Source organism: Hirundo rustica, chromosome 2 (genome assembly GCF_015227805.2).
Source record: "Hirundo rustica isolate bHirRus1 chromosome 2, bHirRus1.pri.v3, whole genome shotgun sequence".
NCBI lineage: Eukaryota > Metazoa > Chordata > Aves > Passeriformes > Hirundinidae > Hirundo > Hirundo rustica.
Genome location: NC_053451.1, coordinates 75478371 through 75499279, shown reverse-complemented (window position 1 = coordinate 75499279; position 20909 = coordinate 75478371). Strand labels below are relative to the sequence as shown.

At 37.4% G+C, this 20909-nt stretch overlaps 1 protein-coding gene across 5 annotated transcripts in view; it reads right to left on the bottom strand.

Annotated features, from left to right (window-relative positions):
* Nucleotides 1-19503, bottom strand: part of GPC5 (glypican 5) — a 606863-nt gene extending 587360 nt beyond the window's left edge. For 2 of the 5 annotated variants that reach the window (XM_040057161.2, XM_040057162.2), the window contains exons 1-2: nt 19315-19503; nt 11245-11406 (exon numbers count right to left, since the gene is read on the bottom strand). In XM_040057161.2, the coding sequence (XP_039913095.1) occupies nt 11245-11406; nt 19315-19480 (328 nt within the window). In that variant the 5' untranslated portion in view covers nt 19481-19503. Of the gene's footprint in view, nt 1-11244; nt 11407-13645; nt 13752-15260; nt 15303-19314 lie in introns of those variants that run through there. The other 3 variants (XM_040057160.2, XM_040057164.2, XM_040057163.2) reach the window with 3 other exon arrangements.
* Nucleotides 19504-20909: the final 1406 nt, after the last annotated feature.

Sequence of the window (20909 nt, the reverse complement as noted above, 5' to 3'; positions counted from 1 at the left end):
TTGTTTTTGGTTGTGATCTTCTCAAGAAAGTACTGTTGGGTTTAGTTACACACTAGGCAGGTGAGGGAACTGAAATTGTAAAGTTCTAGAGAAATGAAGACATTAAAAAGACGCACCTATTTTTCCCCTTTTTTTTCTGCTTAATGTCCTGATTTTATACTTCTCTTATTATTTGTCTAAAGATTGGCCTTTTGCGGATTTATTCATCTCAGATTTTTTTTATTTGGCTTCTTTATTTCAGTTCTGTGATGAGTGCACAGACTAAGCTAATGGTCAGATATTTTCTGAAGATCTTGATTGATATGTATATTTTTAATTATTTTTGTCACTAATATAAGTGTTCTTGATTGGTTTTATAAGAGGTGCTGAGTTTAAAGAAAATATGCAAAAAGCTTGCACCTTGGTGCATCTTACCAAATCTTTCTGACAGTGTGTTTCTGTTCCACTTGCATTAGGAACTACAGCAATTGCAGGGAGGGAAGCCAAGTATCAAAGAATTATTTCAGCTAGTGAAGCAAATTTGTAGTTAGAAGCAAGAACAAACCTATGATCATGATTTTTTTTTTCCACCCTGCTGCCTTGTGTGTTCTGCATCTTAACACAAAAACTGGGATGCTCCTGAAAAGTGGCAATTTGAATCGCATTTTTTTTAAATCTTCTTTCCCTAGGCTGCAGTGACTCTTCTGTAGCAGTGACATTGTTTAGGGTTTGAATATAACTTAGTCCCTTACTTTCAGAATATACATATATCTTATATACAGCTCATGTAAGCAAAAGGAGTAGTCATTGGAGTTGACTCCATTCAAAGCAGACGTATTTGATCCCATTTCCTTTAAACATGATGGGACTAAATGCCCCTGCCTCACATGTAGACACTGCATTGTTGACTTCTACATTCTGAAAGAGTGAACTTGAATCTTTTGCCCAGAATACAGCGTCATTTGCTCTTCTCAAGGTTTGGCAGGATATCTGTGGGATATCTCTGTGTGATCAGCACCTTGCTGTAGTGTAAGGCCTGGAGGACAGAAAGGACAGCCTATGACACCTAAAACAGCACAAGATAGATGCCTGTTGTGCACCTGAATCGAGTCCTTAATCTCATCCCAATGATCTACTGTTAACACCTTTGCCTCTGGGAGGGTCACATTAAACTGTCATTAAACCATTTTGTTCTTATGCAGTTACCTTTTCTTCATGGTGCCCTTCTAACTTCTCACTATTTCATCTTCCATGCTCTGGGCTAGTCTGTACCACAGTAACAACACCAAAAGAGGAAGCAAAATCAAAGCTCCTTAAACCGAAGGGGTTAATCTGCCTCACAGTAAGGATGAAATGCAGTGAGTGGAGGTTAAATTCTAAATTGCAACAAGTACTCAAAAAACATTGTATTTAAAAGAGAACAGCAGATTTATGATCCCCAGGTGTAAAAGAAAGGAAAAAAAAAAAAAAGGCAGCTTAATAAACCATTAAACATAAAATGGAAATATTAAATGAAGAACTAAATCCTTCCCATGGGAGTAATTACTATGAAATTTCCTTAAATAATAGCTTCTATCTAATAACACAATAAAAAAAAACTTGCATAAAACAAAGTACAGATTTTAATCCTCTACTCTGAAGGAAACCCTTACATTAGATTGCTAATCCAATTTATTTTCAAAACAACAAGAGTAAGTCATGAAGAATCAAGTCTCTCATGGGACTGATCAAAATTGAATTTGCAGTTTCCTGTAGTATGCTGACAAACATTTACAATAAAATCGGAATGAGAAAGGGAAATTGTCTGTGGGACCACTGAGCCAGGTAATAGCTTCAGTATAACATGGTCACACAGCCAAAATCAAATTAAAGCGTACACTGAACTTTAATATGGTTGAACTAGGCCTTACTTTACTTATAGGGTTCTCGTTTGCAACTTTTAAGTAACAGATCCAGAGAGGAAAAAAGTACTCATGATATTCAGGCATTTTACGTTACCAGCAATTTGTTTAAAATAACATGACATTAAAATTGTGTTAGGCAAAATGAAGAAAATTAGCTTGCAAACTATTTCAGTTTGAAACTATTATAACATAATGGAAATACAAAGGAAAGTCTTTTTATAACTTCAAATTTCCTTCTCCGTACATCTATAAACCTTGTAAATTATAATTACATTATCCCATCTTACAAAACTCAAAAGACCTCATAAGCACAACATAAAGAACAAGGAATACTTCAAATATTTAATTATTTTCAGATGCCTAACAATAAATATTTACATATCCAAAATTTGTTTTACAAAAGTAGGGATCAAAGATTGGTACACTTCAGTTTAAAAATAACACATTAACTTGACTTGAAAGAAATATTCTCAGCCATATAGCAAGCCTGGCCCTGCAGAACATCTTGGCTATACTTTGCACAAGTTTATATCCACAAGCAGCTAGCCCCTAGCTATCACAGTGGTAGCAGTGGAGGGAAATGTCCACTGGAATTTAAATACATATCTCTTCCTTCTTAAGATAAATTAGTTCATTGTCTCCCAATCAGCAAATAATTCCTTTTTTGAAATATCTGCTGCCCTTAGAGGATTCACTGAAAAGGACAATAAAATAGATGAGATCTGGACACTGGATGTATATCTAGCTCAGAACTCCTACATTTCTTGAAAAACACTTGTTCTAAAGTGATTCAGGCCCACAAGTGAAGACTATAATTATAAATTATACAAGTAATTAAAAATACTCATTGGGCAGTACCCTTACTTTGTGGCACACATGTACCTTGACCACCAAACTACAGGGCTAATTTTTCACTTTGCTTCTATCACAGTGGATATTAAGCAGGTATATGGAGGAAGCTGGAACCAGGAAGAGTTTACACACTATGTGGCTTGTCTCTCTTACAGAGCTCCCGGCTCCATTCTCACCCCAGCTAGCTCGAGAGACAAACTGCAGTTAGAAGGAGTTTCCTCAGGGTCCCAAAAGCCAGGATCAACCAAGAACCTTTCCCTTAGCACGAGAGAGCGAGACCCCGTCAACAGCAGAGGAAGGAGGTCTGCACTTGCTCCACGGAGTGAAACCAAGAGTTTATTCAGTCTTTCTTCCGTGGTGCTGCCCCAGACCTAGGCCTGGGTCACAAGCCCTGTCCCACTGCCTGAACCAAAAGATAGACGACTTCATGGTTTGTGGCTTATATGCAGGGAAGGGGCTAAACATGGGGACAAGCCAATACCCAGTCAGGGATAAGGTGGGAGTGGAACAGAGTTGGATTACATTCCAGGAAGGGAACTGGGAACAATGTGTGAGATGGGCTAGGGGAAGGGCAGGACAAACTTTGGGATACTACATTTTCCAGGGGAACAAGGGGGTACAGAAGAAACCATTATAAAACCCAATATAAAAATGAAAAATAATATGAAACCAAATAACACACAGCAACAACACTGCAAAATAAATAACCCAAAAACCAGCCAACTCTCCTCAGTAAATTCTGCTGTATTTTTAGGCAGTATCAAAACCCCCTACATAAATGGCTATTGTACAAGTACTGAATGGCTATGCAGCTGATCTACAGCAGACCTGTAGCATGAAGTACTGTGACTTGCAATGCATACACAATGCACTGAAATAGTGAATACAAAATGTTCTCTTCCAGAACTCGAGGATCAGCAGATCTCTATCGTGGTACTCCTCTAGTCTGCACACTTAAGTTCAAGCCTTAATGCAAGATGAAATTTGTAGCTTTATTAAAAATGGATATTACTTGTACCAATAGCTCTTTTAAGAATCAAAGTACAGCTACTTACACTTGCTCATGATGTGTTTTATATTAGTAAATTTGTTTCATTACCACTCTTAAAATCACCATCATGTACTTCATTACATGACACACATACCTTTCTGCTTAATTCAAGAACAGAAAGAAAAGTAGGTATTCACTTCTTATTTTGCATGTAAGCAAATTGCCACATGATAAGCAAAAGCACAAGCAGTAAGTTTACAGAACCTTTTTGCACATTTCTACCTCTCTAGCGGGAGGGAAGCTCCAAGCAGTAAGCCAGCTTTATTTACATCAGGATAAAAATAATCACCTCCAAGCAGTTGATAGGCTGGAAACTCAAATGTGAGCTTACTGCTCAATAACCCGATTTTGTTCTCAAAATTTACTCACACCCTTGCACTGTCAGACAGGGTGGCTGAAAAGGTTTCAGAGAGTAAGGAACTTCTGAGGGCTCTTACTTTGGTGTGTAGAATAGACTCACTGGGGCACAGCTTCAGACACACCTTAGTGTAGGTATCTAAATAAGTGAAATTTAGCTAAGTGTCCAAGATGTCATTACAATCAATGGTGACACTGGGCTCAGCTCAATTGTCTAACCATAGGTTTCCAGTGACATTTGGCAAGTCCTGAGGTCTTCAGCTATAACCTAGGCTTTTGTCTCCACAGGAGCGAAATTCTCCTCCCAGGTTTATGCGTACAGTACAGTCCTTTTTTGCCTATTACCTGGTTTAATTCTATCTTTACTATACTTCATCTACTTCAAGTACAGGTATAATTTTTTACAGGAAAAGTCAGTGCATGATTTTCTAAAATTTTTAATAATATATTTTAATGTTTGATTAATTCCAGTTTGATGCAATTCTACCCTCCCTTACTATTCCTTTTTGCTGTTTTGACATGATGTTTTTTTAATTTAAAATGTCACTTAAAATACAATCAGATTAATCCACTCTAGATGTAAACATACCTATCTTTAAAAACTCCATGTAAGACTAAATAAGGTTTACTTCTATTGGGAAAGCAAAGTGGTTTTGCCTCTCACAAAGCCTTTGAAATGCAGTATGTGATTCCACTTCTAAGCAGTTTGTCAGGTCCATTGAGACAGAATTTGAAAAAAACCCCAGAAGTTTAAAAGTAAGACTGTCTGTACTGTAATAACTGCACAATTCTTTGAATTTTTCATGTAGGATATGTAGTATAATAGCATAAGTATCTGCTGAAGTGACAGTGTACAGATCTTTAGTTCTATACACAACAGTTCCACTGTAGGACTAATAATGAAAAAAAAAGGACCAAGTTATGAAAAAATTTGTGTTCTAAATTTAAACCCATTCTGCAAGAGTCTTTATGACTGATGCAACCCATACCATTATGTTATAGTAAAGAACTGTGTAATCTTCTTGGAGAGAGATTAATGAACAAACCCTTTTTGCTAGAGCATAACACCCACAGATTAATCTTAAAACTAATTAAAACATTCAAATCAGTTTGCTTTTCTTTAAACCTGTCCTAAGGCCAAGAAAAGTCTGTTGAGCAGTCCAGTCTAACCTCTGGCTTGCAAACAGAATTAATCTTATTTACAACATAATTCTTGGAAACTGTTTTCTTGTGCCGCTTGTTTCTAAGACATAGACTCCCCAAAATTTTTAACCAAATGAATTTTAATATTGCCATTGGAAAATATTTGGCAATATTGCACCTATATTTTCTTTGCTGCAGTAGGACACCATTAGGGCTTTATCTACCATAAAGGAGTACAGACAAGCACTTTCTTATGTGTACTTTTTTCTGTGTAGATTTCAGAGCATATTTTTTCTCTCTTCTTTCCAATCGGTCCATGTCTTTCAAGTACACTACCCAAAACTGAGTAATGTTCTCCAGTTTATCAATGCAAAACCGAAGTTTCAATTCACAGATCCCCACTGTCTTTCGGTTCAATAATCTTAAAATAGTTGCCTGCCTAACAACAGTATGAAACTGGTGACTTTTGTCATCATTTGATCTATTGTTATTCACAGAACTTCTCCTCCTGAACAAATCCACTGCAAGACATCCCCCATACTATTACATCTTCCACTGTTCCTCGCCAGCTAAATGGAGCACTTTGCATTTTTTTCCTATCAAACAACAATTTTTTCACACTTTGTCTCCACTGTGTCAGGACGATTTTGAGTTCTGTCTTTCAACAAGACGTGACTTGCTATCTTTTTGGGGGTTTTCTTTTTCTTAACACAGAATAAAAATAGGGAAAACATCCATGTGTATTTGAAAATCTTGGCAATCTAAAAGGCTGCAGACAATTCTACCCTTGAAATAATACTAAATATTCATTCAAAACCACCAACTTTATACTACCTTCCCTGCTAGAGTTCAGTCTCTCAAACTCCTGCATTTTGTCAGGTATTAGCTTCCCAAAGCTAAGAGTTATTCTGAGATATTCTGTTATACTTCTGAGAATAAGCAGAAAGCAGGCATTCATGAAAATGCATATTTTCTGTGACCACTGCTCCCAAGGGAATGATGCTTTAAATTTGTACTTCACTTCTTTTTTCAAATGCATAAGAACTTCATAAAGCATAAAAAAACCTAAATTAGCATATGTCTGTACTGATCACTGTGTTACAGAAACATAGACCAAAACAGTAGTTAGCTGGGTACTAACAAAAATACGAAAAAACCCTTAGTACTCACCAAGTACGAAACTGAACAGTGCACCACCATCAGCGTAATTGTAACTCAGACATTACTGTAACTAGGAGAAATAATTGATGGTAAATGAACAGGCTGAGACTAGAATCCAAGATCACAAGTGCACACTTGAAAAGAACAATTTAAGAAAAGATTGATGGGGTGAAGCCCATTAAACCCCTATGCAGAAATATATACATCAATAGATATAGATATATGTGTGTGTATATATGTATACATATATTTATATACCCCAGGAATGCCTATAGGCACAGCACAGATATAGGCAAGTAAGTACCTAAAGGTAAGAATGAGCTAGAGTAAACCCAAATCCCCTTGGAAAGATAAAAGACCAAGAATAAAAGTCAGGTTTAATAATGAAATTTTAGGTATTAATCTAAATCTCCAGATTTCTGGACTTACAGCTGTCCCTTAATGCTGTGTTTTATGTATATACAGACATACTGGGTCCAAATCTAAGTTATATTAGTGTAATGTTTATCCTGCTTTTTTATTATAAAGGACTCAAAATACTATATGAGTAGGTGATTTCTGTTGAATAGTTAATAAAGTCTGTGTAACAGCTTTGTTCCTTGGACCAATCAGTGGGTATAATGATTCTTCTGTGTTATTAAAATTCCCTACTTCCTCAGTCCAGAGGGGAGCATGATCATAGCTGTGGGGAAGGGCTGCAGAGCAACTGAGAAAGAGGAATATAATTCTGGTGAATCATAGCTATTTTTGAGACCCTTTTTCCTCAATATAACAGAGTGACAAATGGAGTCTTTCAACCTGTTCACGCTTTTGTCTTTTAATAGAATCCTTAAGTTTCATTTATTTAAAAGAAGTTGGAATTCACCAGTATTTAGATTTAGGCTTATTTATATCACACTTAAAATATAAAGGATTATGGCGGTGAGAAAGAAGAAAATGTTGGAACATCAAAGCAGTTCGTACTGAAAATGATCTGAAGGGAAACATATCATTTGAAACCAGGAGAGATATAGCAGCTGATCTTCAAATCATTCTTCAGAAAACATCACAAATGGAGGGCAATTGAATCAGTGCCAAGATACGTTTAATTTAGCAAAGATGAACAGAAATATCATTATTTCTTATGGCTTACCAGAGAAAGCAGCTCAGAAGATTTCAACACATTCTCTAGTTCACACAATTTACTTTAGCTACTGACTAAAACTTTATCCTATTTAAATGTAGTAACTGTACTGTCATCTCAAACAATATGATGTAACAATTTGACTTCATTTAATTGTGCTCTAGGATAAACTGGAAAGTGATCTACTGTACAGGTAGCATTAATTTCACAGAAAAACATGAAACTGCATCAAGAAGGCCTGATTCAATATACTTCAGAACTTACACGGCAAAGGCATTAAATTTTTCCTACATAGCCGGAAGTGTCAGGTAATGTTCTACTGAAGAGTGCAGTTTATTACCTATTGCATACAGACACACACCTGCCAACTCCACTGCTTGATGGAAATGATTGATGCTTCCATATTTATAAAAAACTATGCTACAGTACTAGAGTTGCCAAACATAGTAACACAAAAAAAAAGTCCATTTGCTTTGGACTCCACAACTAAATTCTTATCTCTAAATTTCCCTTTCAACCAGACAAGTTGTTATCTTGTTTTATGTCATACATGGCCACTTTTTAAGAGATTAAGAGCTCTCTCACGGAAAAATAGTGAAGTGTCACAAGACCTGCTATTCTGTTGCACAGCACTCCATCCTACTGCAGATCACCAGATTCTTAGATGCCTGTACAATTCCTCTCCAAATTTTAGAAATTGTAGATATTTCTTTTTTCTCTACAGAAAAACTGGCACTGCAATGTGACTACAGTGTAACCCCAGTGACACTTGTTAATCTTTTGATTACAGGAATAGACAAAGATCAGTGTAAACTTTGAGTACCCTCTAAGAACCATACAAAATGAGTGTGTACGTATTGAGAGGCATCTACAGCATGTAAATGTAAGGTTTAAAAAGGATTTGGATTTATAGTTATTAGGATGGAGATGTTATAGCAATCCCGGTACAGCAGCAACAATCTCTTTGTCAAATATTAAGAAATACTAAAAATCAGAAAGGTGCAAGAATGTTATCTTATTAAAGTGACTGTCTTGAAACAAAATTTTCATACAGCTTAAGTTCTCTAGTCACCCTTCCCATGGTAAAAATGATTTATTACTCTCTATAATGTATCTCCCACTTACCGGATCAGTATCTTATTTAACTTCATTGTCATCTATCCTTCTGTTCCCTTACTATTCCTCAAAGTTATTAAAAAGTAAGAGATTTACAATTAAAAGGAAACACACATTCTGAAACACTCCAAAACAAAAGGAAAAGACTGTAACAGTACTCAGTAGGATCCAGTACGCAAGTGCAGCAATTTGCACCATGTAGCTTGACAAGTTCTAAGTGACCTGGAATTTTTGCAAGATTTGAAAAATGCCAATAGTTACCGTCAGGAGGCAGCACTCACCACAATACAGAACCAAGGAATTTTCACACACATTAGAAGGTGACAAAGGTAGGTCAATACACATAGATGAATTTCCTCTCATATGCACACACATAACAAGTTAATAGACAGATGGGCAGACAGCTGCCTCATTTCACCAACCCAGTCACCATAAAGCCCCTGACAGTTAGACACCCTGGAGACTCAGGATCTTAAGACTGTATTTAATGCTGAATGAAAACACATTTCTGAAGACCTCAAGAGTCAGATACAGATCACTTATTTTAACTGTCTACTTCTCTCTACTGAATATGTGAGAAACAAAACATTAGCTATTTGTTCTGCTGGGACCTAGTCCACCCCTTTAAGGCCAACCTCAACATACTTTGAGAAGAGGCAGGTGACAGCAGTGACAAAATCCATGACATCTGCTCCCTTCTCTACATATCCCCACAAGCCCCTTCACGCTTTCTATGTGACTCCTGAGATGTTTGTCCAGTTGCCAGAGTAGCAGAAGAGATAATCACACTCATAGCTGCCCAGCCTTATTTAAACATGAAAGGAATGCCTAAACATTTGGTGGTGAGATAGGCACCCTGTCATACTGTAATTCAGATTGGAAAGGACCTTAAGGAGGTCTGCAGACCAAAGTCCCACTCAAAGCAGGGTCAAAACTGAATTCAGATTAGATCTAATGTCTTACTATGTTCCTAGAATTCCAAGATGAAAAAACATCAGCAGCATCTTATTATTTTTTCTGAATCTGAAATAATTTAGCTTTATTTTTAGTTAGCAATGGTTGCAATTATTCAAAATTACTGGTATGTTCAATAGCATGTTTTTCCACAAATAATTACACTTCAAGGTTAAACAAGAATACCAGATTCCATGCAACATTCTCTCTGTTATACTTCTTTACATAAAAGAAAATTAAAGACAAAACTACTAAAGACTAAAGCATGTACTTCAAAAATATGTGAAATGTATAAGGTATATAAAATAGATTTAGCTTTTAAGTACATGCTTCAAAAAGTATTTGTTTAAATGCAAATGATGGACCAAAGACAACAGACCAAATCTAACATATGTACAAAACTCTAGGTTAACTCTTCTGATACCAAGAAAAAGATAATACACAGAAGATGAAAGGAAGAACAAAGGCAGAAGAGAGATGGAAAGATTTCTTTGTACATTTTACCAATGATCCCCTGATTGTAACACCCTTGACAGCTGCATTAGGCAGGCTAAATGGCAGAACCCCCAAAAGGTGGAGAGCAACTCACAACTCCAGCTTGTTTTTAGCATTAGACAGCCTAAATTAAAACAACAAACAAACAAACAAACAAACAAACAAACAAAAACAACCAAAAAAAAGAGTCAACTTTGCACTTTAGGACGCCATTCTGCTATTCTGCTAATTATTTCAGCATCACAGGTTTAAAACAAGAGAGTTGCCAGAAGGACAACCACCCAAGCCTGTATTACATCGCCACATTATCCCTTCCAATCAAGTGGTCATAAAGGTTAATAAGTACATAAGTTATTAACAGAAAAATGATAAGACTTTAGAGCACTTTCCTCAACACATGTGAACTCCATATCGCTTTCTATCACATACAACCTCGTATCTCTATTTTCCATCTTCTCAGCTCCTTAACCAATTTCTGCATTAAGTTATGCCTGATTAAATCAAAACATAATCAATAGTATCTGAAGAGTAATTGCAGAAACCCCACCACCAGTCCAAGTCACTATCATTTATCAGGTAACCTCCTGTTGTTTATTAGAACAAAACTATTAAAACAACTATCGCTCAACCTACAGTATTTTTCAACTAAATTTAGAAATTCAAAAGTCTGCAAAACGTGATCTTAAAAAAGAATCTCAAAATCTTTAAAACAAATTACCCAAGAATGTCTACTAGAAAAAGACAATTAATATAGTGAGTGGAAACAGTTGTGCAACAAAAATCTCTTTTGTAGCACTCCAGGCATTAATTTTGCTTTTTAGTATGGCCCAAATTAAAGAAGTTAGAAGGATATCAAGTTGCAGGTTTACAATTAAAATCAAAGCATCTTACTAGAATGATGTATTACTTTTTCTACAAATACAATTTTTGGAAGCCACAAATTCTGAAAGTAATTTGGTTTCTAATCACCTGCATGATTTAATACTCCTTATTTGAAACCATAAAAGCCGAGGGAGAAGCTAAAAATTAAAAGATAACTTTTAAATAATCAAAGATGAAAATCTAGAAAAGCATGAAAAGTTTTGGAAACAAAAAGCAGAAAGCTTTACCTTGAAAAGCAGCTGCATTATGAGATATTAAAAATTTTAATGTAGCACTTGATGTTTGAAGCACTTGCTGTATATCTTGCTTTGCTGCAGTCTGATACCTTTCTTCCATCTTTTTGGTACAGCATGTTGGATTTTTAGAAGTACAAACTTGGAGATCAACACCTAAGGAAAAGGCAGTTACACTGATTAATATAAAACAAAAATATGTAAAATGAACACCTAGAAAACAGCTACTTTTTTTTTTTTTTAATGGGTATTTACATTAGAAGAAATACCCAAAGCTTTAAAACATTTGGTCATGTTCAACAGAAGAGGATACTAATTAAAACTCTGTGAGAAGAGTATACTTATTACACTTAATTAAAGTCACATAATATAATTTCCCTGGCACTATAATCTTGTTCCAGCTGTGAATACTGCCAACTAATGTTGGTAAAATATGAATATGCATTGTACATCACAATACAGGTGGTGTATGTCCCGCTTCTGGAAACACTTGAGATCTGGTTAGATGGGCTCTGGGCAACCTGATCTAGTTGAAGATGTCCCTGCTCATTGCAGACTAGATGACCTTTAGAGGTCCCTTCCAACACAAACTATTCTGTGACTCTGTGATCCTCTAGAATACTGAACCACTGGAGTAGCTCATGGCTGGCATTCCTGTGCTTCTGTAAATCTTGGACTAGAAAAAGCATTACTTCCAAACATTATAAACACACCAACAGAAAGCCCATTCCTGACAGATTCATAATGAATATGCTTATATTAACTTTGACATCGAGCAGTCCTAACCTCCAGTCTAATCTCCCTGACTGTGTTTTTCTCTAATGCCAAACATTCCCATGAATGACAACAAATCCCTACTTCCCTAACAGGCTGGGAGACATTTCACAAACGAGGTGGGGTTTTTTTGTTTGTTTTTGTTGTTGTTGTTGTTGTTTTTTTGTTTTTTAAATTTTGGGCATGCTGAAATACCAGAGGGAAAATTCAGTACTTTTTAAACTTTACAACTGGAGCACAATCAAGTATAAAAGGCATTATTCACCTTCCTTGTTATCATGTGGTATTCAAAATATTTTTCTTTTTTAATACTGTTATCTAAACAATGCTTTCTAATATAAATAACAAACACATAATGAAAGAATAACTATGAGAAATTAAATTATACTAATACAAAATTTGATAGTCCAATCCAAATTTTTTTCTCAAATATGTTATTTCACTGACAGATATGACGAGATTTTGCAGAAACACAGTGAGAAACTTATTTTCATCTGCATGACCTTTCAACTTCTACATTTAAGTTATTAACAAATAATATACAGGGCAACTGCACACATGCAGTTACCTGTGTACACAGCCACAGATATGAATAATACTTGTTTAATATTAAAATGAAATAACCTAAAAAATAGCTCCATTACCCAAACTCTTCTTCGTATTTTAAACAATTGTTAGGCACTGCTTAGCTTTCAAACCTTTGCCTCTTGTAAAGCAGAAGCTAATTTGAAACTCTATGGATGCTTTATAGACTTGAGTAAAACTTCAAGAAGACACACTTTCAGCAAAACCCTAAAATAATGAATATTTGGATATAGCTTCAGATAATTTTTCAGCATTATTTTACTCCCTTGATTTTATGAAAAAGGTTTTTTTAAGCAGCATCTTTTGTACACGGATCTCATTCCCAACCCTAAGGGAATTTTGTTTTATAGTTTTAAGACTGCTAATCACGTATGTAGAAAGTACACTTTATTGACCTACTTTTGTTCCGGCTCGTTAAACACAGCTGCTTTCACTGGCCAGGAAAAAGTAACCAAATACAACATACAAAGAACGCAACTGACCAAAAACTGGATTGTTGATCAAAACCCACAGAGTGGTTTTGTAGTTGCTTTTTTTAGAGATCTAAGGAACAGCTTACAGATAATGTTTCAGAAGACATGTAAACCAGAAAGTGAACCAGGTCCTTCGATTTCAGTACAAGCAATATTACCAAACCCACACCATTTTTCTGAGTTTTCACATCTAAAAAACGTTTCCATCCTCCAGAATTGTTTTGTCAATAACCAATTTGGAAACAGAGGGAGAAAACACTTTCTACTCCAAAAAGGCATATTGGCTCTTTTCAGTACCGAATTCTGATGGTTCTACACTGTGATCCACTTTGAGACAACATCACAAGAAGCCAGAAGTGAAATACCATAGCTTGTAAAAAATTACATTGAAGTAAACAGTTATGGTATAGGAAAAGTTTTAGAACTGAAAATAATCTAAATGAGTCTAGGAAAAAAGCTTGGGAAGAAAAACATAATTGTCCTGAGGTACAGGTTTACCTATCTGGAACTGATTTCAAACTTTTATTCATGGTCGCAGCTGTACAAATCTGTACTGTCAGTACCTTCTGATAAACGTGCTGACAGGATGAGGACATTAACTGCCAGAAAGAGAAAATGCCAGATCCATGGTAAATTTCTGTCTATGTAGACTTCCAAGAGATCAAATCCAGGGTCTGAAAAATCCCAAAACATTCTTAGGATTGTCATGACAGTCCTTCAAAAGTCAGCACTGAAATGCCATATGGCTTGGAAGGAATTGTCAAATCAGTGGTTTATTTCAAAATGGATTTGGAGCCTATATCAGTCCTTCTCATGCTTACCCTTTAATATTTGTTAACTTATTTTTGTTATAAGCACCACTCCAGACTCAGCATTACTTGCTATCACTATGATTGTTGTAAAGCACTTCAGCTTTGCTCAGTAAAAAGAGACGGGGATCAGCCTCAAGCACCTGGCCTTGACTGTCGATACTGCTGAACTATCACCTCACTTCTCTCTGTGGCTCTAAGCAGCAGGCACCAGTATTTCTCTCACCTGAACTTCAAGAGATGGTGCATTCTATATACTGCTTTTAAAGGGCACTCCAGACAACACTGCAGTACAAGTTTGGCTCCTTCCTTATACACTCCAATGTCTATTATGAAGCACCCCAGCAAGGTGAAGCCATCCCTGCACACATCCATGCTACAGCTCACAGAACAAAACATGTCATCCTGTCCAAAAGCCCTCCTATTTCTGAAACTGCCTGAATTCCAAAGCAGGGAACCCACAGTGTCTTGGCATCACAAAAGCATCGTATCAGTTCTCAAGAAGATTCAAGAGAAAATCCCATAGAGTGAGGACAGTCCATTCCTTCTAGAGGACACCAGCCTTAGGCAATGTAGACATGACCCGCTCCACTCAGCACGGGAGTCAGGAGAGTCCTGTCCTCTATTGAGCTGCACCACCTTTCAGGCCAGATCAAGTCCTGAGACTACTGAGTACTGATGACTTCTAGAGAAGCTGAAAAGATTGGAGATTGAGACAGGGGAACTGCTATATAGCTGAGCCCATTTTATTATTGATTTTAATCTCAAAATACTGTAAATTTTTTTTCACAGTGATCTTTTTGTGGATCCAGATGTGAAACGTTTACACACACACAAAATTGTTATTGGCAACAGTCCTTACAAAAACAGATGTGATATAATGAACATCAGTAACTGACTTGACAGAGCATTTCACTTTCTGTCTGACTAAATCATTTTCCAGAGCTCTGAATGCCTGTTAAACAAATAGACTAACTATAAGTGTCCCCGTCTCCATACAACAAACAGAAAAAAAAATTAATTTTACTTGAGGTAGAACCAAAATCCAAATTACCTGAATGAAAACTATACTAGAAACCCAAATTAAAATTCAAATATAGCATTGGAATTGCATTAAAGTAACCTACTGGATTTTAAAATTACTTCTATTGTTACTTTAAGGGGCATTAGCAAGAATATTTTAACTTAAATTAACAATATTACCACAGATCATCTTTTTTTGACATTATCTCATCCTTCCAGAATGGATTTTCACATTTATTTAATTTCATATTCATAATAGTTCTCTACGAAAAAGCCTTTGCAACAAATTTTATACTAATCACAGTCTTCACTCTCTTCTATGCTTTTTGTTGTCATAACTGCATACATGATCTCCCAATGTCTGATGAAAAGAAGTCTTGATTGATTCCTGAAAAAAATAAAAATAATAATAATAAAAAATAAATAAAAAAATAAAATTAAAAAAAAAAAAAAAAAAGGCAAATGAACAGAAACCAACCAAAAACCAAACTGCTGAGAAAAAATATCTCTGGCATTTTTCTCCCCCCATTTTACTGGGAATTGTTTGATTCTACAGTGACAGCAAATGTAACATTTTTCAATAAGCCACAGAATTCAGCTTTTTGGCGCAAACTGAAGCCTGAAAGTTTGTTCACTGACATACCTACCAGAGGCTCCGTGTTAAGAAGGCAAGAGTGAATGGTTTAGCACCCATCTTACTCTGCTGTTGCTAAAATCGTATCATAGAATGGTTTGGGTTGGAAGGACCTTACAAAACATCTAGTTCCAACCCTCTGCCAAGGGCAGGGACATCTTTCATTAGACCAGGTTGTTCAAAGTCCTATCAAGCCTGGCCTTGAATACTTGCAGGGATTGGGGATCCCCAATTTCTCTGCTCTACATATTCTAAGAGAAAAAAACCAGAACAGAAATACTATTTGCAACCAAGATAACAAGAAAAGCTCAGAGCTCCCTTTTAATCTGCGTGAAAAAAGAGCTGCTGAAATTAGCTAAAAGCTCTAGATTTACTAGCATATAGGGGAAAAGAGTGGAAGTCTTCAAGGAAGTTGCTTAGGTTATAATACCAGAAAGGATATACAGTACCTTGAACATAGGAAACAAAAACATGTAAAAAAATATTTTGCAGACAATGATTTCTTTTTTTTTTTCCAAATAACTCAAGTCATATTGATCCACAAAAAATAAAATAAGAAATTCCAAACCTAACCTTTGAGTACTTTTTTATTTATTTCAGTTTTCATACAGCAAAAAAGTGTCTTTTAGGATTTTTAATTACTAAGGTTATTCTGTACAGTCCCGCCAAAACTGTACTTGTAGCACAGAACCAGACAAGAAAAAAACAAAGTATTTTTGCAGCTAACATTTTAAATCAATAATTTTTCCAATACAGCATGTGATGGGGTTTGAGCATAGGTCTGTACTATAGTTCCTAAATGACATTTACAAAAGACCAAGAACAGTTAGTCAAATGTCTTGATTGCTAGGGGTAGTAATAAGTAGTTTGGGATTGGTAAATGCATTAATTTATCTTGATTATTAGTTGCCATTTTCAACACTATTATATCCTGCCCTATGTGAATGATAACACAAACTCGAATTTGTAGTTTCCATATCCTTCAAGATCACCTTCATGTACCTATGTCATTTTTGCATAGGATGACAGAGGTATTTTTTTTCTCCCTTAAAGATACACAACCCTTATACAATAGCTGCAAAACTAATTATATAAAATAATACATAGGTTTTTTGAGCTAAGTTATATTGAAAATACAGACACATGACAACCTCCAGAATTAGAATTTGCATGATTTACTGATATAAGGCTGCTGTTTTTATTTCTACTAAGAGGAAAAATGTGAATGGTACAGCCTGCTTTTTTATACATGTAATGGAAACAAAGCAAATATGAGCCCTGTAATTTTATTGACTTCCACTGTATATAAAACCATACATCAACCAGCATTCCTGCTGTTATTCAGCTGGTAATCTTACTCCACCCCAAAGATTCAGCTCAAGACATTTAAATGATAGTGTTCTTAAAGAAGTTATGTCTAAGGTACCACTAAAATAAAGATACAGAGGCAATACAGTAGAGGCATTTATGCAGCTTATTCTGAAGACAACACTTGCATTTGATAATGGTGTAGCTCACGGTTGCCCACAAGGAGCACTGTTACTTTGGAGTAAGATGCCAAAGGTATCCTGCACACCGCACTACCAGAAAGATGTAAGTTTCCCAGAGTTATTGCATCTGTCAGCCCCATTGTGAACCTTAAGGAAACCCTAAGAAAATTAAAATGCCGCCAGATGCCCCACATTTCAGCACCAAAATGAAACCTTATAAAGGCAGCTTGGACACCTACTTTCCTGAGTGGACACATACAAAAAAATGTGTGTGTTGTATGGGTGCATGTGTATGTCTTATACACAGGTGTATGCGTGCATCTTATACACAAACATTTCTTAGGGCCATAATTTAAAAATATTTTTCCATCTTGCCTCAAAAGAAAGCTTAACATAGAAGATCAGTAGCAAAACCTGACATTTCTCTTCACATTATGTTTTGAGCCTACAAATACCCTTAATCACATCTAATTTTTCTAAAATACTCATTTAATCCCCATTTTATTCTCATTGGCAGTTCTGGATATATTTTACTGCTTGCAATTATTTGTTTCATGATGTCTGAGAACAATGCTATTCAGAACAAGAACTCTGGCTGCCCACAGCAATCTAATTCCTTCAAAGAGTGAAAGGCTGCTGACCATATAGCTGTACCACACCTCCTGCTGCCCAGAGTTTGCAAGGGCAGCAGCAAAGAATGAAATCCTTTTATACTCTTACAATTCAAGTGCGGCTTTTCCTTCGAACAGGAAATGCAGAGAAGTCAAAATCAAAAGAAGAGAGTGGTACTATAATAAATATCTTAGGGGAAAGGAGGAAATCAGAGGAGCAGAGCAGAAAAAACATATATAAGGTACTATAGTTATTTTCTCTTGAATAAACATATTTCCTCCCTATTCCTAGTACACAAATGAATGGTATAGTTGTCAAAATGAATGACAATGCCAGGAAAAGCATAAAAATTACAGTAAGCTATGGAATGAGAAGAACATAAAGTGATACCGTATCATTCATACTGAGATTATTCACACAAATAATCAGCACAAAAAAACTAAATTGCCGACAGGGCTGTAACCCAGATTTCACTTTCCAGACATCTTCACTTGCACAGCACCTGTCTCATCAGGCTTTCTAATTGAAGTGTTTATTTTCTTTTTATTAAATACAATTATAAAATCTTTAGATTAGGACAATGCAAGAAGACAACAACACGTTGATAAAATAACTAGTAATAAATATAGTACTGTAATTTGTAAACTACACACTGTAATATTGACTGTGTTAAGCATTATCTGTCACATTTAAAGCTAGTCATTAAAAGCTGTATTTTGGAGGAATGCCTTTAAAATAAATTTAGTATGCCTTATCCCAACTTGAAGAGTTAACAAAAACCACAAAAATTATCGTTAAAAAAATAATGAGGTAACCTATTGATATTTTAAAGTTACGGGGACATAAATTTTGCTGCATTTTCTGCCAAATAAGCAGTGGCTCATGTTTACTAGTCAACTTGTCATCCAAATATGAACACACTTTACAGACGTGTGGGAAAAAAAAGGTGTTTTCTCATCCTATATTGCTGACCACTAAAATACTTGCATTTTAATTCTCTGAGTTCAGCTGAGGTTCTCACAAACCTGGAAACAAAGCCTCACACCTAAAAAACGTACACCTTATATCCATGTTTTGCAACGTTATTCAGTGTCTACTTTAAAAATAAATGTTACTGTTGATACAAATGCTAGATATACTCAAACTGCCATACTTTGCTGGGAATTTTATTCCATTATATTCGGGTGACAGGCAGATATCCAGTAGGGAAAATGCGCAGCCCGACCACTCGCAGGGGTGTAAGTCATTTTCATTCCAGGGCAGAGTAACTCCAGCAGCCCCAGACGCAGTTCGGCGGCTGTCCCCGGCCTCCAGGGTTCGCGCTGGCATCGGTGTACCTGAGCCTGCCCACGGCCGGCTGGAAGCAGGATGACCCCAGCTGAAGCTGGCTCGCTCTGCTCGATACGGAGTGGAAGTGGGTGGGCACAAGGGGGTTTCAGGCAGGTGTCGGGGTGCTCCAGTGCCCACAGCCGGGGAAGAGCGTTTTCTCTCTTGATCATCGGGCCAGCCCCGATGTTACTGCGGGGAGAAGCGGGGGACCCGATGTGCCCGCGGGGCCCAGCCCCGCCACCAGCACCACCCACCCATCGCCGCCGGCGGCACCAAATTCAAATCCGGCGGCCCCGCCGCTCCCCGCGCCTCCTGCCCCGCCAGCTCTGCCTTACCTGCCCGCGGGGACCCCGGGACGCCGCCGAGCGGGCCGAGCCGCCGCAGCTGAAAAACTTTCCGGACCGCCTCGCAGCTCGGCGACGGCTCCGTACCCTCCGTGGCGGCGGCCAGGAGCAGGACGGCGAGGGTCAGGACGACGAGGCGGAAGCTCTTCCCCCCCATGGCCCGCGACCGCCGGCAGCTGCCGCAGGGAGCTCCGCCGAGGCGCCCCGAGCCGCCGCCGCGGGGGAGGCGCCGCCCGCCGCCCCCGCCGGACCCTCCCCCGGCCCGGCCCGGCCCCCGCCCGAGGAGGGGCCCCACGCCCAGGGCGACAGCGGGAGGGCGCTGCCCGCCGCCCGGGTCGGAGCTGGGACGAGGAGAAACCTCCTTTCCCCACGCCGTACACCCGGGGTGGTGGGAGTGCGGACTGCGGAAGAGAAACCCAAGGGCAAAGGAAGCGATGGCGTGGTATGGGTGCAATTTCGACCCACAAACACGAAAGAAAAAAATAAAATAATAATAAAAAAAAATGTAGCGCTCTGGGGAACTGCTAGCAACAGGCTTAATACTGCCAATAAGGTACACCATTCAGTTTGGCTTGAAATGTCACAGTTCTGGTTTTCTGACAAAAGTTTCCAAGAATGCGGCAGTCTTCAAGGCGTCTTCAAAAGTTTGTTTCCTGAAGCAAACGTGACACGGCGCCAATTTACAAACCCCTGTCCTGCCTATTTATAACACTGCCTACAAGCTGAAGTCCGATGGGAACTGTTAGAGCAGCTAAGGAAGCAGCTGGGAGGCATCAGGTTGTCTTTAGAACAGCTTTCTTGATGCCAAAATCAAGAAATCTACAAATTTTAAATGTCACACCTTACCCCTTACAGCCAGATTTTTTTTCTTAATGTGCTTGGAAACTGCAAGTGATCATTCAGCACTGTAAAACAAGGCTTTCAATTTAAAATAAATCTTTAATCCGTGTCAGCAATTTCAACGCAAGACTGCGAAACCAGTTCTAAGTGTGGATTATTACACACATTCATTGAATACAGTTAACAAACCGAAACATAAGTTATTAAAATTTGCACTAGAGATCAACCACCATTGAACATAGCAATAAAACAATGACATGATCCAGTCTACTGAATGACTACTGAATGAGTTCATATGAAGGGGAGAGGACTAGTATTTCTCAATCATCCATACTCCTGGGCTTGGCAACTCCCTTATGTCAGCAAGCTCCAACGTAGACTATTTGAAAGGTCCTTTAACGGAATTTGTTCTACTGTTCTTTTACATTGATGTATAAAGAGTGAACAGTGATGACAGGGTGCAATCTTCTTGATAAAGCACACTACTGCAAATAAAAAGATTACTGCAAATAAGATTTGGTTTAGATTAAAATAAATACAAAAATGAATAAGTTGCAATGTCTTGTGAGGAAGCTGGTAGTAGGCAGTGAACCCCTTGTCATTCAATAAAATATTCTTTTTTAAAATATTGAAAAATATCACTGGGGAAAACAACCTGAACATGGGAGCCACAGAACATAGGATCTTATTCAGCAGCCTGAAGATGGTAGAGCAAATTCTGGAAATTATGAAATGCCTTCCTCAAC